Raw genomic sequence first — 15,548 nt, 5'->3', positions numbered from 1 at the left:
ATAGCAAAAAACCGATCGAGGTCATTTTCGGTCAGTCATCTGACCATCATGAAGTCAAAAAGTCATCTTTTGACATCCTTGTGATCCAGGAGTTCCAAATGATAGTTCACAGCTACCACATCAAACATGTTTTCCAGTAGAAAAGCGGTTTGGTTTTGACCTTGATCTGTCCTTAGTTTTCAAACGTGATCATGACTTGAATTGTTTCATAATTTGAAAAAACGATCTCAAGGCAGCACGACTTCGTCTATCACACCGATGTAACACCGCGTGAGCAATTCCTTTAAACTGTCTTCGCTGATAGCCATGACCTGACTTTGACCTGCTATAGGTCAGCAACTTAACAGGGTACATTTGTTCTTTTCCTCCGAAGCCAGTCATTCAATTGCCTAAAACGAGACAGACTTATGGGGATGATTCTAGTGGATGCACATAACCAGCCCGGCCAGGCCTATGACGAGACGCACGCCACCCAACCGACAATGAAGACAACCGGCCAGCGGGGTGACTTTGTGCGGCCAGTGGACGGCGACCGGCTAGGGCCGTGAAGTGAACCGTTTGGTGCCCAAAAGTGAACTTGCAACGTTTTTACAGTAAAACCTTTACGATAATAAATCGACTCTCTGGGAGCCGTCCGTGGCTGCTCACATCTCTCGACAGAGGCAAGCACGCAGGACCATGGACGGATGGGCCCAGTGCGGCCGCTCCAGTCGCCCACGCCGTCGTACCTTGTCGTCGATCAGGCGGTCGGCAAACACGCGCAGGCATTCGTTCCTCCAGCAGCGCACCATCTGCTTGCTTTTGGTGAAGCGCTCAGGGTTGGTTTGGCAGAGGCCGCCGAAGATGCGCGACAGGTCTCGCAGGTTGAACAGGTAGTGGAAGCGCGACGGCGTCGGAGGCAGCAACCGCACGATGGCCTAGGACGTGGTGAGGCATGACATGAAACTGACGCCAGAATGCGTAGTGTGGTGACACTTGGAGTGGAATAACGTCTTAAGCAAGATCGATACGAACCACTCACGGTGCACTGGCCTTCAGGTTTCTTTAAACGGAGCGCAAGCGGTGAAAAGTCGTCTTATAGCCAAGTGCGGAGGGTGTCATCCACCCCGCATACCTGATACAGCTGCATGGTCGCTTTCGTGAGCGGCGTGGCCAGCTCAGAGATGGCCGAATCGAACGGCTGCAGATGACCAGCGAGAATGCTGCAGACAGAGACAGATGGGCCTCGTATGTGCAAACGTGAACATGCCTTGTAGCTTTTGGCAAAACGCGTTCAGCAGGTCATCGGCAAAACAAACATACAGTGATCAGCTGCAGCACAGATTAGTGCGTAGCGACCCAGCTGCGGCACCGCGGCAGCGCAGCACCGCGGCAGCGCAGCACCGCAGCACCGCAGCACCACGCCGCAGCATCGCAGCACCGCGTCGCAGCACCGCAGAGCCGCGGCACCACGCCGAAGCACCGCAGCACCGCGCCACAGCCACGCACCACACACCCAGACGTACCCGACAGCATCAACTAAAAATGCCCATAATTATCTTGGCATGTTCAGATAGGGTAAGCTTGTCGCTCAAGCTGCAGGACATTCTCCGAGCGGCGGCGCCCGGTTACGCCAGCGCCCGGCCGACCAGGCGTCAGTCACCTGTTGAAGATGTGCCGCAGCGACTCGTCGCCCGGCGAGGCCATGGTGAACACGGAGAACAGCGACAGGAAGCGCGGGTCCATGACGTTCCGGCCGCCGCCGGCTTTGCCCATGGCCGCCACGTAGCCTGCGGGAACCCGGTCGAATAAGACTACAGAATCAAAGGGCCCAAGCGTTTTAGATAGTTCAGCCCAGCCCAGCCCAGCCCAGCCCAGCCCAGCCCAGCCCAGCCCAGCCCAGCCCAGCCCAGCCCAGCCCAGCCCAGCCCAGCCCAGCCCAGCCCAGCCCAGCCCAGCCCGCCAGCCCAGCCCAGCCAGCCCAGCCCAGCCCAGCCCAGCCCAGCCCAGCCCAGCCCAGCCCAGCCCAGCCCAGCCCAGCCCAGCCCAGCCCAGCCCAGCCCAGCCCAGCCCAGCCCAGCCCAGCCCAGCCCAGCCCAGCCCAGCCCAGCCCAGCCCAGCCCAGCCCAGCCCAGCCCAGCCCAGCCCAGCCCAGCCCAGCCCAGCCCAGCCCAGCCCAGCCCAGCCCAGCCCAGCCCAGCCCAGCAGCCAGCCCAGCCCAGCCCAGCCCAGCCCAGCCCAGCCCAGCCCAGCCCAGCCCAGCCCAGCCCAGCCCAGCCCAGCCCAGCCCAGCCCAGCCCAGCCCAGCCCAGCCCAGCCCAGCCCAGCCCAGCTGCAGTGTTCGAACTGTAGCGTTACGATGCGGTGATTGATTCGAAGATCGGAGCTGAGTGAAAACGTCAGGGCGAAAAAGCCTGTGCAGTACGGTGGTGAGGGTGACTACGCAACTGACCGATATCCTTCAGGAGCTTCCAGTTGAGATCCTTGCCACGGTCAAACAGTCCACCCTTCTCCAGCAGCAGCTTGAGCAGGGCTATTGCTTGCTGCGTTCCGTATTCATCCACCTAGGAACACCACGCAACACCACTGAACGGTCCTCTTGGTGTTCGGCAGAGCCGCCCCCAGCGTCGCAAGACAACATGCAACGACCCAGACCAAACTCATCACACACAAAGCAATAGGCTACAAATAATCTGACCATAAATCCGCACGGCCGCAGCCTACTGGCGGCCGCTAAGCCAACAGCCCAGCAGCGGAGGGCGGAATGCGACGCCCCCGGCTTCCCTCTACGCACCCTGGGCATGTTCATGTCGTCAATGAAGACGATAAGCCGCTTGCCGGGCGGCGGACCGAACGAGTCCTTCGTCCGCTTCTCCACGTTGCTTTCCAGATTGCGCTGGACGTCCATCGAGGTTGTGCGCGACGAGAAGTTCATGCACAGCAGCACCTGCCACAACCGCGCCGGTTCATCAACAGGCTGTCCAGCCACGGAATATGACCGGGTCGAAGAGTAGCGGGATACGTCCGCTTTGCCGAACATCAACAAACTTCAAACGTAATCACGGAACAGGCCACGCTGAAAGCGCTCTGCAACTTTCAGTGTAACGCGTAAACTTCGCTCCCGAGGCCTATCCGCCATGGCGCCGGCCGCATCTCAGCACTCGGAGTGTACGCCATTTGAGACACACGTAACGAACAGAGTGAGTGAGACTGGATCAGAGGGAAGGGGTCAGGGCAGTTCGGGCATCAGGCGCGGCTCTTACATGGATTGCCGAGTCGAGCCCACGCAGGTAGGTGGAGGTGGTGGCCGTCTTGCTGGTGCCTGACTCCCCCACCAGCACGACCGGCTTCCTGATCTGCCCAGCATGTCAGCGGTGAGCTACGCCTCGGACCCACCGCACCGATAAGGAATGGCAGATGGCTGAGCGCTAGACTGCGTTACACAGCGATAGAGCATTTCCGACGATCAACGCGTTATCAGCGGCAGTGACCGTGCCTCGGCTCATCAGCGGTCGTGACTGCGCTTTGGTCCATCAGCGGTTGTGACCGTGCCTCGGTTCATCAGCGATCGTGACCGTGCCTCGGCTCATCAGCGGTCGTGACTGTGCTTCGGCTCATCAGCGGTCATGACCGTGCCTCGGCTCACCAGCGGTCGTGACCGTGCCTCGGCTCATCAGCGGTCGTGACTGAGCCTTGGCTCATCAGCGGTCGTGACTGTGTCTCGGCTCATCAGCGGCAGTGACTGTGCCTTGGCTCATCAGCGGCAGTGATTGTGCCTCGGTTCATCAGCGATCGTGACCGTGCCTCGGCTCATCAGCGGTCGTGACTGTGCCTCGGCTCATCAGCGGTCGTGACTGTGCCTCGGCTCATCATCTGTCGCGGCTGTGCCTCGGCTCATCAGCAGTCGTGACTGCGCCTTCGTTCTGCGTGAACACCATAATCTAATATCTATTCGATCAATTCACCCCAAATCAATATAAAGTGCATTCCATATGTCCAATAACCGGCCCATATGTCGCATCGAAAATCCGAGACATACCAGAAAATCCGGGACTATCCCTATGACTGTCCTCAACAGCCCAACGAATCGTGCCGGTGGACGCGTTCCTAACAGAGCAGAATACCTTCTCTGTCATCAGATGTAGGAGCCACGTGCTGCGCACGGTGTCCACGGTCGGAACCAGGATATCATTGAACTTGACGGCGGGGTCGTGTATGTACTCGGGCACTTTGTCCCTCCACGGCACCCACACGCCGTTTTCAATGTCCCAGAAGTAGTCAAACAACGTTTCTTCTGTTGTTGGCCATTCGTCTGGGGAACACATAATGCAAATGTTGAGCTCACGACACAGCTGAGCAAAGAAATGCCACAGAAACCACTTCTACCATGTAACACACAAACAACTTTTTGACGCTGCTTAGAACGGTGTGCGGCGGTCTCAATAACATAAAAAGACGCAGCTCACGCCAGAGAAACGACCACATTAATTATTCGTTAAGATGTTGTCTGTAAGACATGTCTCCCTTGCTGGTACCGTGCATGGGTTTGATCAGATCGTTCTCAGCAGCTAATATTTAGCGTTTCCACCATCCTCGTTAAGCACGCATTCCGCAGCACTCGTTTTTTCTCCCTTTCCCTTCGTGGCTTATGCGGCAGGTGCCGCGGTGTTACCAGCGTTGGCGAACGCCGCTAACCCGTTTGTGAGCTTTCTCGGTCCCCACCACGGTACGTCAGGCGGCTCCCGACCCGCCGCCCACCTGCTTTGGCCCGGCGCGGGCCCTCGTCGGCCAGGCCGGGCATGTTGGCGCAGTCCCGGATCAGGTCGTTGAAGCGGACGCGGTCGGCGTCCTCCAGGCCGGCGCCCAGCGACCAGTACAGCGCTTGCAGGAACACCGGCTCCAGCTGGTCCTCGGGACACGGCTCGCCGGCGCCAACCAGCGCGTCGATCATGCTCGCCAGCTGCACCACCTGCCAGACGCCAACACGGCGCACAAACACATGTCGGCAACGTATCGCGCGTCGTTCTTTTCGCAAGCGTGCTATGGTCAGGGTTCATTTAACAGAAGACCTTCATCGGGAAATTCACCGGAATTCCTCAGCGATTCAAGAGGCTGACACATCTTCGTCGTTAACACATGTAGCCAGCCGTGCGTGACTGGGAAATATGTACTAACGGCCCAAGCGACACGCGTTTCCAGCCCGACTCTAACCAAGCCACAACCCTTATCAAATTTATTACAGGAATTTATATGTGAGTAAACCCAAGTTGAAAATGATAGCTTTGAGTCCTACAAGTAGAGCTAAGCAAATCGAGAACATACAATGCTGGTTTATGCCATGCTAGAAGGAATTTCGAGCGCATACGGCGATAACCCGGGTTTTCAGTGATTTTTTATGTTTGTTTCCCACACCTCTCCCAGCCATTACGAACTCCTTCGCACACTCCTAGGCGCGTGGCAATGTCAACAGACAACATAGCACACAAAGCGGAGCCTCACCATATTGAGGTTTGTAAGCGGCACTATAGTGTGGAGCTTGGCCTCCTGCCGCCCCTCGATCAGACCCTCCAGAATCAGGTCCAGCCCGGCGGGCACGTATTTCTCGAAGAGCGTGTTCAGCTCCTGCAGCTCGGCTGCCGGGCGGCCTGCCGCAGAGCGGTGGTGCTGGAATGTCTGTACGGCTTGATGCCTTCGGTTTCAGTTCAATACGGACTGACGCTAACCGACGGAGTACTAATTAATCAGCGGCTGTGTGCGACTCGTTGCAGATTTCAGGAGATAGATCCTTGTTTTTATGGTTATCCGCTGGTCGTTTCCGAGAGTTTGGAAAACGATCCAGGCACAGAAGAATAACTCGTTAGCGATTGCCACTTTCAAAGTTGAGAGACAGGGATGGGTCGGAGCAGATTATGAGACGCGCGGAACGAAACAACATTATTTTTTGACATTTTAGCACCTGACGCGAAAACGTCCCAGCCATCTCCTACGCAAGCCATACAACTAACCCATCCACATAAAAAGGGTCATGCATTGCTTATGACACGTTGCGAGGGTCACAGCACTGCTCACTGGCGGTCCAGCGGTCCCAGAAGGGCCTGTAGCCAAGGTCCTTCGGGTCCACATACACCATGCCGCAGCGAGAGACGGTGGCCGGCGAGGCGTACTGCAGGTCTCCGACCTAGCGGGCGGTCCAGCGGCGCGCCGTCAGCGCAAGGCTAGCAGTGACGACCGCGCGACGCTGGCGCGCTGTACTGCACATCATCCGAGCACAACATACGCACCAATCAACACCAGCGTACACATGGCATGGCAGTAAATAGGAGACAGAGCATGCCATCACGTGACTGTGGAAGCAGGTGGCCGTCGCATGTGTCTGCGGGATGTGGCTTCATCGATCCGGACACAGGGACGTTTGGAATCAGTACGTGCGTTATTACTCCAAGAAGAGCCCAATCAAAGGGCATCCGATACGATCCGCAGCGAAGCCCACGACTGAGCTGTACCAGAACTACCCACTGTGTGCCTTCCCAGGGACAAGAGACCATAAAATAACCACGTGAGTATATCATAGAGGAACATCGCGATTACCACAATACGAATACAACACACCACGAATGTTACACGACAGAAATCTCTCACGGTTGGAAACGACAGGGCTCAAGCGAGCTGGCTGTTTACAGTAATAATGACAGCAAGGCCAACTGCTGGCGTGCTCTTTAGTACGATGCTGATTACAGAAGACTGCAACCATCCGGGCAACGACAGTTGACCCATAAGCTTAATGTACCGCAGTTGATCCAGACAAGCATGCCCACGCAGCCACGAGCGTCCCAGTTGCGCTTTTTAGCTCCTCCGGCCCAGCTGAGGACCGACCTCGAAGAGCAGCGCGCAGTGTTTCTGCAGACGGATCCGCTCGCCGTTGGCCAGCGTCAGCAGCTTGTTGTCGTCCATCACCGAGTTCATGTTCTCCACCCAGAGCGCGTCCACGTCACCGTCAAATAGCACATAGCTGGCGGCGACACGCAGGCGGTCGTGGTCAGAGGTGCGCTCGGCCGCGGTCAGAGGCGCGTTCGGCTGCGGTCAGAGACGCACTCGGCCGTGGTCAGAGGTGAGCTCGGCCGTGGTCAGAGGCGCGCTCGGTTGCGGTCAGAGACGCGCTCAGCTGTGGTCAGAGGTGAGCTCGGCCGTGGTCAGAGGCGCACTCGGCCGTGGTCAGAGGCGCGCTCGGCCGCGTTCAGAGGCGCGCTAGGCCGGCAGCTCCGAGGCGCCGAGCGGCAGAGGCGGGCGACTTCATACCACCTGTCCAGGGCCGACTGGGCCACCACGGCTTGGGCTATGGGTTTGTGGGACGGACTGAACACTAGAGGCTCATGAAGTAAAACACGAGAGGTAATGTAGCAGTGGAAATTTAGGTATTCCGGGAGCAGACTTCAACAGCGGCATACAAGATCATACGAAGGAGATACGCAAAAATTGTGTCATTTGTAAGCACGCATATGGGTATACATTTCCCGGGATGCATTTAAGTACAAATTCCAGGGTGTATACTGGGGTGGAGTTGAAGTAGGCATAGTAGCGTCAGTGAACCCGTACATTAGTATCAACGCAGCTGACCAACTGTATGTCACTAAACAAATATGGTTAGCGGCGTGTCATTTGCCCACAATATTTGTTCAAACGACGCGCGTTGATATGAACTGGCTAAAGTATTGTTAAGCTTAGATTTGTGCCTTAGGACCATAAGTTTGTGCGTGCTAACAAATTGCACAACGTAAATATGTGACACGCAACTGTCACTCGATACCGATTGAGTGAAAGGTCCTGGTAACAAAGTCACCCTACGAAACCTTTCGGCCAAGTTCACCGCATGCATGTACGTCATCGGTAATGGCTGACCGAAACTCTGGCTTCTCGGTGGGTTTGTTGATCTCCCTGAAGATGTTCGAGAGCAGCCCGTCGGTCCAGTCCCGCGTGATCGGGTCCAGCACACCGTACAGCTCGAGCACGGAGCAGGCCTGCCGGCGGCGCACCACGTCAGCTCAGAGCCACTACAGGCTGCTGTCCGACCAGTCAGCCGCGTGGTCCAGCCAGACACACCGTAACGTTGCGGTGCAAAGCAGACGCGATGTCACAGTGGGTGCGCGACTCGAGCAGTCGCAGACACCTCGCTGCTGACCCCGTATAAGCTTTGCACAGCCACACCGTTTCCTAGACACCGCGTTCGGGCGTGCATCCGGCAGAGTTCAGTGCTGACCATTAGACACACTTTAAGCAACACGCGTGACTTTCGGGAAAAAGTGCGTACAACGTAACGCACCTTGGCGTTAAGGGTGTAGATCTTGGTCGGGAAGCCCATGATAGTCTGGGCGTCGCGCAGGGTCTTGATGATGACGGACTTGCCGCCGCCGGTCGGGCCGATCACCATGGTGGTGTGGCGGGTCTTCATGATCTCGTACATCTGGATCACCTTCTCTGTCTGCCGGCACGCAGCGAGTAGAACAAGCCGTCAGTCTGCTGCCAGTGAGGCGCGCTTCCCAGCATTGCAACAGAGCCACTGCATGTGAAGCCAGCTTCCGTGCCGACGTCGGCCAGCGTTTTCACAGCCCAGCCCGCCCGCCCGCCCGGACGTCTGTGGGCGGCCTCCGCGGCCCCGATCGGCACCTGTTTGGGCAGGTTGGTGTAGTTTTTGTCGACGATGGCCTGGTCGACGGCCGCACTCAGCTTCTCGTCCGTCTCCTGGGGACACTCGACGCCCGGGAACAGGTCGTTCAGCAGGCCCAGGAACAGCGGCGCGTCCTCGTACGTAAACCGGGCGAAATTCATGTCTCTGAGGGCACACGGAAACGGCTACAGTCATCACAAGGGCAACTCGTGTCACGATGGATACAGGGTTGCACGCATAATCAGCATAACTTTCATTAGGACGTACCCTAATTCAAGCCCATTTTTCGCGAGGAACAACAGTTAATGGAACAAGATGACTACAGCAAACACCGGGCAGTTGGGTCTAGCAGCTACCAGGTTGAATTAAATCATGTCATCCGGTTTGACAACCCTGAAAAAGCTCTCAATTTTAAAACGCCATTCTGTCTCCCTACGTCCTTACTTGAGAGATTTCATCAGTATCATGTCCTCCGGCATGTCCTGGGTGATTCGCTTCAGTTCTCCGGCCCGCACCAGCACCGCCTTGATGTTTCGCAGACCAAAGTCGTAGTGGTGCTGCTTGGAAAGTTGCTCCTTAGACAACTTATACAGCACCGTCATTTTCTTAGCCAGGGTCTGGAAATGGGCAAACCGCATACGGTTGTTATAATAGCGCAAGTATTTTCACGGGAAAGCTTTCATTTCCAGAAAAAAACGCGTGATGGTCGACTGTCGAAGGATTTTATTTAATGTCTAAATAAATTCGCTCCTTCCCTTTGCATTTTTTCTTAAAGCATTGCGTTTACCTTTTTGCAAGTGCGGTCGCAAATCAATCATTGCAGGCATCGAAACGGCAAACATTCAGCGCCGTGAAGCGTTGCGTTGTCCTGTTTGCAGCCGCCCAGAAGGCGGAAGTTGTCATATCCCTCTCTCAAATGGCATACACCGCCGCCACCGGGCGGTCGCACCCAGCCGTGGGCTGTCGGCTGGCTACACGGTACCTTGGCCTGCAGGAATCCCTCCGAGAACAGCATGATGAGGCAGATCATCTGCAGGTCGGGCACGATGCACACCACCGGCCGGAAGAGCGCCTTCACCGACTCGGGGAGCTCCGTGCGGCCGGCGTACCCGGGGTTCATCGTGATGAACATGCCCACCTTCGGGTCCATCACGATCTCCTGGCCCTCAAACTGCAACACCACGTCAGTATCAGCTGCTGCTGAATGCAGGAATTTGGCGCCAGATCCCTCCCGGCTCCAGCGCGCGGGACGTCACTGCAGCTGGGGCTCACGTCATATCGCACCGCGGCACGCCGCGCCACAGCGATGTTAAGTGATCACGCATATGGTGCCGCCGGCTGACAGTGCCGACCATACAGCGAAGCCGGCTGACGTTGAGGCTGCCCATGTCCTTTACTGCTGCAGGGGCCCACTCACGTGAAACTTGGCCAGCTTCTTGACCAGAGCGTTACGGATGGTCTGCAGCTGGGTCGATATGACGGAGATGACGGAGATCTCGATGCGGTTGAACTCGTCGAAGCAGCCCCAGGCTCCGCTCTGGCACAGGCCTGACCCGGGCAGCCGTGTTATTCACTGCCTCTCATTCATACTGTATCTGGACACATAGGGTGCGATGAGGAACATAACTCTGCCATAACGACTGTACCGCATCCATCGTCAACATCCTTCCTAACAAGGCTCCTTCATAATTCTTATGCACACAAAAGGTGACGTAGGCTACTAGAGACTAAGTAGACTACGTAACACGTAGGCACAGAACGTTGTTCGTGGAAGTAAAATTTCAGCACGTTTTCTCCGACCGTCTATGCGTGGTGAAAATGATCAATAGTCAGTACGCTGTAGCCTCAATCAGTCATTACCGGAGAAGATCTTCCCGACGGCTTTATAGTCCATGCCCTCTCCGCAATTGGTGACCACGCAGAGCAGACCTAGCGCCTTGGCCAGATCCTTGGTCGTCTCCGTCTTGCCTGTGCCGGCCGGGCCTGCAACGACCAGTCAGCTGTAAGTAATCGCCATCAGCAGCTACCTCAGCAAACTCTCCAAACAGCACGCATTTCCTCCGCACACCTTCTCAAAGTGGCCAACGCACCGATCACACCCCTCGACTGAGAGCATCAACCCTTCATCAGTGACTTCCAGTGACAGCGCCGTGGCGGTGCAGCGGCGCTGCCGACGCCGTGACGCGCCGGGCGGCCCGGCCGACGCCTGAGGCGTGCCCACCTGCCGGCGCGCCGCCCAGGTTCATGGAGAGGGCCTGCGTGATGGTCAGGTAGATGCGGTCCGTCAGCGGTGTGATCACCAGCCGCCCGTTCAGGCCCATGTACTCGTAGCCGTAGTTGAACTGACCTGCCACCCCACGCGACGGTGCCGCGTCAGTGTGCTGACCACCGCGGAGACGACCAGCAGTAAACAGGGCTAGTGATAGCGATAGTCTACACACTATAAACTATAGAACAGGACGGAAAGACCATAACGACGGAAGACGCGGCAGAACTACTTCAGCGTAACATTACCTCCCCATGTGCGCGCTGTTCCAGTACCATTTTTCTGATACACAGGAGTTGATAGTTCAGTTTTGCGCAGCATGACAAGCACATATCATGTTTATTGGAAGATTGTGTTTGTGTAAAAATTAAGGTTATATTCCTTTGAGCTTGGAGTGGCATGCCACGGTGTCAGTTTTGGTCTAAAGATCCTCCTGAAATGTTGACGCGCGACATTTCGAGGCAAAGTATAGTCTAACCGAGTACAGTTAACGCACCCGGACGGAGATCTTGACCATATATGGGTCTCGAGCACACGACCAAGTACTCTCCACCGTCCACACGTCTCGCCACGAACGCCCTGTACACAGCTGCCTCCATCTGGGCACATTACCGGTACACTGATGGACAATGAGGCTGTCGGGCTCCCGCATCCAGTAGAAGCGCAGCTGGCTCTCCCACTCAAACTCCGTCTGGTCCAGGATGCTGTCTCTCACAAAGGCCTCTATGATGTCCCTGAACACATGCGGAAGTTCGTGGCTGTCAGCTGGGGATGCCCCCAGCGGGACCGGGCGTGTGTCATGCGTGCATTGGGTGAGTTTGTGTCATGACGCCTTTGGAGCACGTTAGGAGCACGATAACGTCGCGCACCTTGATGTGGGTACATGAAAAAACCATCGGAAAGTGGATACGCCGCCAAGGCGGAAATGAAACCTTTCCCGCAGTCGCAATTATCGCAGGGATTGGTAGTGTTAAGACCTCCCTCACCAAGTTGGACAGTCTGCTTATAAGGCAACCCTGACAATATCACAAGATGAATCACTCCTAAATCAACGTTCAATATCCATTTCATAAACCAGAGCATGGTATATGAAACGCAAAAATACAACACTCGAAAGCTCCGTAAACAAATTGTCGGTTCCGACCCGAACACTAACAGCCGCCTCATACCTGGCGTGCACGTCTATGATAAGCACGGTGTTGATCTTCTTGCGATCGTTAGGGGTGAGTTCAGTGCGCACGATCAGCACCAGCTCGTCCAACTGCTGGTTCAGCGTGGCCAGGTACTCCTTCATCGCGCGCTTGTTTCCCTGGGGGTTGAAGTGGGCTCGGTAAGAATCACCGACGCTTCCCACTACGCGTGCAAGTCATCCAAACATTGTTCACCAACTTACCGACTCGTGTAACTACTGCTTTGGTCACCTGTGTGTCAACTGTTGATACTGATTGCCGCGATCGTGATCAGTGGAACGTTTAAACCAGTGTGCGGCATTCGAAGTCGGGACTTCTGAGCCAGTCCAAAATTGTATGAGTCCCGTGACAGGACGCCTCGAAATCGGCCTCATATGTCCGGTACGCCCGAGAGCGCCCCAACCGTGGCTCAGGACGCCACAAACCGATAACGCATAAGCCAAGCGGTGTCTGGCTTGAACAGCTACTTAGACCAAAACGGAAAATGTGGAAACGGCAGCTAAAACTGAAACGAAATGGAAGGGCATAAAGACGCAAACTGACCTTCTTCACGAGTCGGAACACTTCCTCCACCTCTGCCGTCCACCATACTTGGTTAGCCGCCAGGCAGATCATGCCCTGGTAGTCCAGCATCCACTGAGCTCTGCCGGAGCGCAGAAATGCATCGCCGTCAGTGTTCTCTGTGCAGTGGTGCACACTGCCGCCCGTGAGCGTAGGTCGGCCCTCAGCCGCACGACACCCTTTCGCATCCGTAACATCTGTTGTATCTGTACCGACCGCTACAGCTAGCCAGGACATCGATCCCACTCTGTAGCGTGGTTAGCGCCACTCGCCGACACGATAAGAGGACCCCGATCCCTCCAACGGTGCCCTGCACGCACCTCGGTTTTGTTGTCTTGGCGTACTCGTAGATGGCCTTCTTGGTGAGGAACCTGTTGGTCCTCCACATCTCCGCCAGCACGCTGTTCATCCAGTCCTCCACTCTGCCGTCAACCACCTGCGGGGTGCGGTCCCAGCCATACAGTCACGTGCCGCGGGCTAGCGGGGCACAGCGGGGCGGCGGCAAGGCTCAGGCGTAAGGGCTTCGAGTTCCGTAAGGGCCTCATTATTTCAGAACGTTTCACTTGTGGACGGCCGCTTAGGTACACACGCAATGCAGATGTTATGCCACGTATTTTGTGAAATGCTCTAGTTGTGGCCAAACTCACTGAACACATCGAGTCCTTCACTCATTTTGTTTCGTATATCGCATCTTGCACAACATTCAAACCATACCTACGCAGCAGGGAGGTAACCAACTGTCACGTTTTAAATCACACCTCAACTACAACAGTACCAGGCAAGCGACAAATCAATGTGTCTTGTCTGGGCGATGACCGACCGATAAATTGGCGTACACATGCACAACTCGCGCACTACCTGAGCTTCCCTGAACTCCATGATTTCCTGCTCTGCGGAATGCATTGCGGATGCGACCAGGTCATCGTCGGCGTTGCGCACCATCCGTAGAGATAAGATGTTGTCAAACATCTGCACGAGGAAAAGACACGCTCAAACGCCACCCCAGGCGGATGCCGCACCAACGGCTCGGTGATGTACGAGTCATGCATTCGACAGCACGGAGCCATACGATCTGTCGACATCCAAGCCTGGTATAACACGCGATATGGTGAAGGGCCAATTTGAAACGCCCCTCGCCCGCCCCCTCCAGGTTTTTTAGAAAAACTCACAAACAGTACCGCATAGCCACGCCAAACTTGGCATGTCTGCGCACGGTGGAAAAGACAATCGTTTGGCATTTAAGGGAGTGCCCCACCTTTTGGGCATATTTCAAAAACATACTCTAGTAAAACCTCAAGACTAGTTACGTCTAGTAGGAGCACTGGGTAGTGCTACTGCAGCATCGTCAAGGCATATAAGGACGTCGATTTTTAATCATTTTCGCATCCAAGTTACGCTGTCAATGCTTTCCAATATCACTACACTTCTTCCATGCGGTCGCGACCACCGTTGGCACAACAACCACCGTACGCACCCTCGCTGGTGCGAATTTAAAGAGCGTTTGTGAATGGCCAGCGGGCAAGAGCCTGTGACCAATAACAGCATCGGCTGAAGTTTGAACCAGTGCGCTGCACAAATCATGTGTTACTCCCATTCCCAAGGCCAATGTGCGCCTCGGAAAGAGCAACTGTGGTGAACGCTGTAAGCGAGAAATCAAAGATATAGTGTAACGTTTCGTTGAATTCGTGGGATAATGGCTTCATGTTCGCATATATTACTATCTAAATAGTGTTTCACCCCTATGCAGCACTTGCTGCACCAACATTTTGACACACTAATGTGTTACAAGCATTACAAAACACACACGCTGTAGAAAGCAAAGCAAGTGAAATGTATTTCTGTTGGTGAGCGGGGAGTCAAATGAGATTTTTCTCGCATGATTGCCCACTTGAAATCGAAATCCCGAGCTGTTCAGAAGTATTTCGAGGAAGCTGGCATAACTGATCGAATCATACGCGTCCGATGTAACAATGAAAGAAACGTTAGACCGTTGAACGTTAGACATACCTCTTAAGGTCGCTCATCTATGACAAGTCAAAATCAGGCCATGACTGTTAGCGAAGGCAACGCAAAGGGAATCATTCAAGCGGATGCGACAACGAATTGTTAAACAAGGTCATTCAACTAAGAGATAGTTTTTTAGATAGTTTTTAGATAGATGATTGGACGGAAATACCAATAAAATAACATTTGGCTAATTCCGCTCGCTTCGGAAAACGTATGAAGGCGAGATCAAGGTAAAAAAAACTGCCGGCTTTGAAAGTTTGAACATTACAAAGAAACCCAAAGTTGAACGCACCAAAAATTATCGCATTGTTTACCCTACATGCCTATGCCAGCAGCCTTTATCCCTCTTGTGCACGTGCGTCACTTTTACGAAAAAGGCTGTTGCAATTTACCCGGGCAAACTACCTTGATTATGTGTTCCTGAATGCACTGCGGATCACTGTTGCCCAGGATGGAGAGCAGCTCGTCGTCCGAGATGAAGAAGAAGCGCGGGAAGGCGTTCCGCTTGGCGTCCAGGTAGTCGGAGAGCGACTTCTGGCACTTCTCCAGGCCCAGGGAGACCGTCTCCAGGTCTAGCAGGCGGTTAGGAGCCACGCACGCCGCCTTTATCATCGGCACACGATGCGTTTCGTTCATTATCTGAAGGGAGGCATGGAACAACGATAAGCATATCAGATGTGCGTGATACGTGGGATGGCACTCAAAAATGCTAGTATGCCGGCGGTGCGTCTGTGATGGTCCCGTATGCTCCCACTTCGACGCTGCAACAGCGATGTTTTCAATCTCTGTAATATCTTAAAGCACATCAGTATCACCATATTACATCTCATTACACCAGAGACCCAGAACAAAGCCGATGGAAGGTCTCAAACCCGCGTACTCG

General features: G+C 55.0%; 1 protein-coding gene across 1 annotated transcript in view; it reads right to left on the bottom strand.

The window, feature by feature from the left end:
* Positions 1 to 15,548, bottom strand: part of LOC119111281 (dynein heavy chain 10, axonemal) — a 66,222-nt gene that overhangs the window by 27,483 nt on the left and 23,191 nt on the right. The window contains exons 29-53 of the mRNA XM_037235100.1: positions 15,071 to 15,304; positions 13,517 to 13,627; positions 12,979 to 13,094; positions 12,641 to 12,740; positions 12,077 to 12,216; positions 11,520 to 11,641; positions 10,863 to 10,988; positions 10,502 to 10,624; positions 10,059 to 10,189; positions 9,624 to 9,812; positions 9,086 to 9,258; positions 8,641 to 8,806; positions 8,297 to 8,455; positions 7,876 to 7,994; positions 6,853 to 6,988; positions 6,023 to 6,157; positions 5,479 to 5,601; positions 4,738 to 4,948; positions 4,104 to 4,291; positions 3,243 to 3,335; positions 2,774 to 2,926; positions 2,432 to 2,543; positions 1,643 to 1,769; positions 1,115 to 1,202; positions 729 to 917 (exon numbers count right to left, since the gene is read on the bottom strand). Coding sequence (XP_037090995.1) covers positions 729 to 917; positions 1,115 to 1,202; positions 1,643 to 1,769; positions 2,432 to 2,543; positions 2,774 to 2,926; positions 3,243 to 3,335; positions 4,104 to 4,291; positions 4,738 to 4,948; positions 5,479 to 5,601; positions 6,023 to 6,157; positions 6,853 to 6,988; positions 7,876 to 7,994; positions 8,297 to 8,455; positions 8,641 to 8,806; positions 9,086 to 9,258; positions 9,624 to 9,812; positions 10,059 to 10,189; positions 10,502 to 10,624; positions 10,863 to 10,988; positions 11,520 to 11,641; positions 12,077 to 12,216; positions 12,641 to 12,740; positions 12,979 to 13,094; positions 13,517 to 13,627; positions 15,071 to 15,304 — 3,564 coding nt within the window. The remainder of the gene's footprint in view (positions 1 to 728; positions 918 to 1,114; positions 1,203 to 1,642; positions 1,770 to 2,431; positions 2,544 to 2,773; positions 2,927 to 3,242; positions 3,336 to 4,103; positions 4,292 to 4,737; positions 4,949 to 5,478; positions 5,602 to 6,022; positions 6,158 to 6,852; positions 6,989 to 7,875; positions 7,995 to 8,296; positions 8,456 to 8,640; positions 8,807 to 9,085; positions 9,259 to 9,623; positions 9,813 to 10,058; positions 10,190 to 10,501; positions 10,625 to 10,862; positions 10,989 to 11,519; positions 11,642 to 12,076; positions 12,217 to 12,640; positions 12,741 to 12,978; positions 13,095 to 13,516; positions 13,628 to 15,070; positions 15,305 to 15,548) is intronic.

Source organism: Pollicipes pollicipes, unplaced genomic scaffold (genome assembly GCF_011947565.3).
Source record: "Pollicipes pollicipes isolate AB1234 unplaced genomic scaffold, Ppol_2.1 Scaffold_7261;HRSCAF=8764_pilon_pilon_pilon, whole genome shotgun sequence".
Lineage (NCBI taxonomy): Eukaryota > Metazoa > Arthropoda > Thecostraca > Pollicipedomorpha > Pollicipedidae > Pollicipes > Pollicipes pollicipes.
The sequence above is the reverse complement of the archived record's forward strand: the minus strand, read 5'-3'. Positions and strand labels throughout refer to the sequence as shown.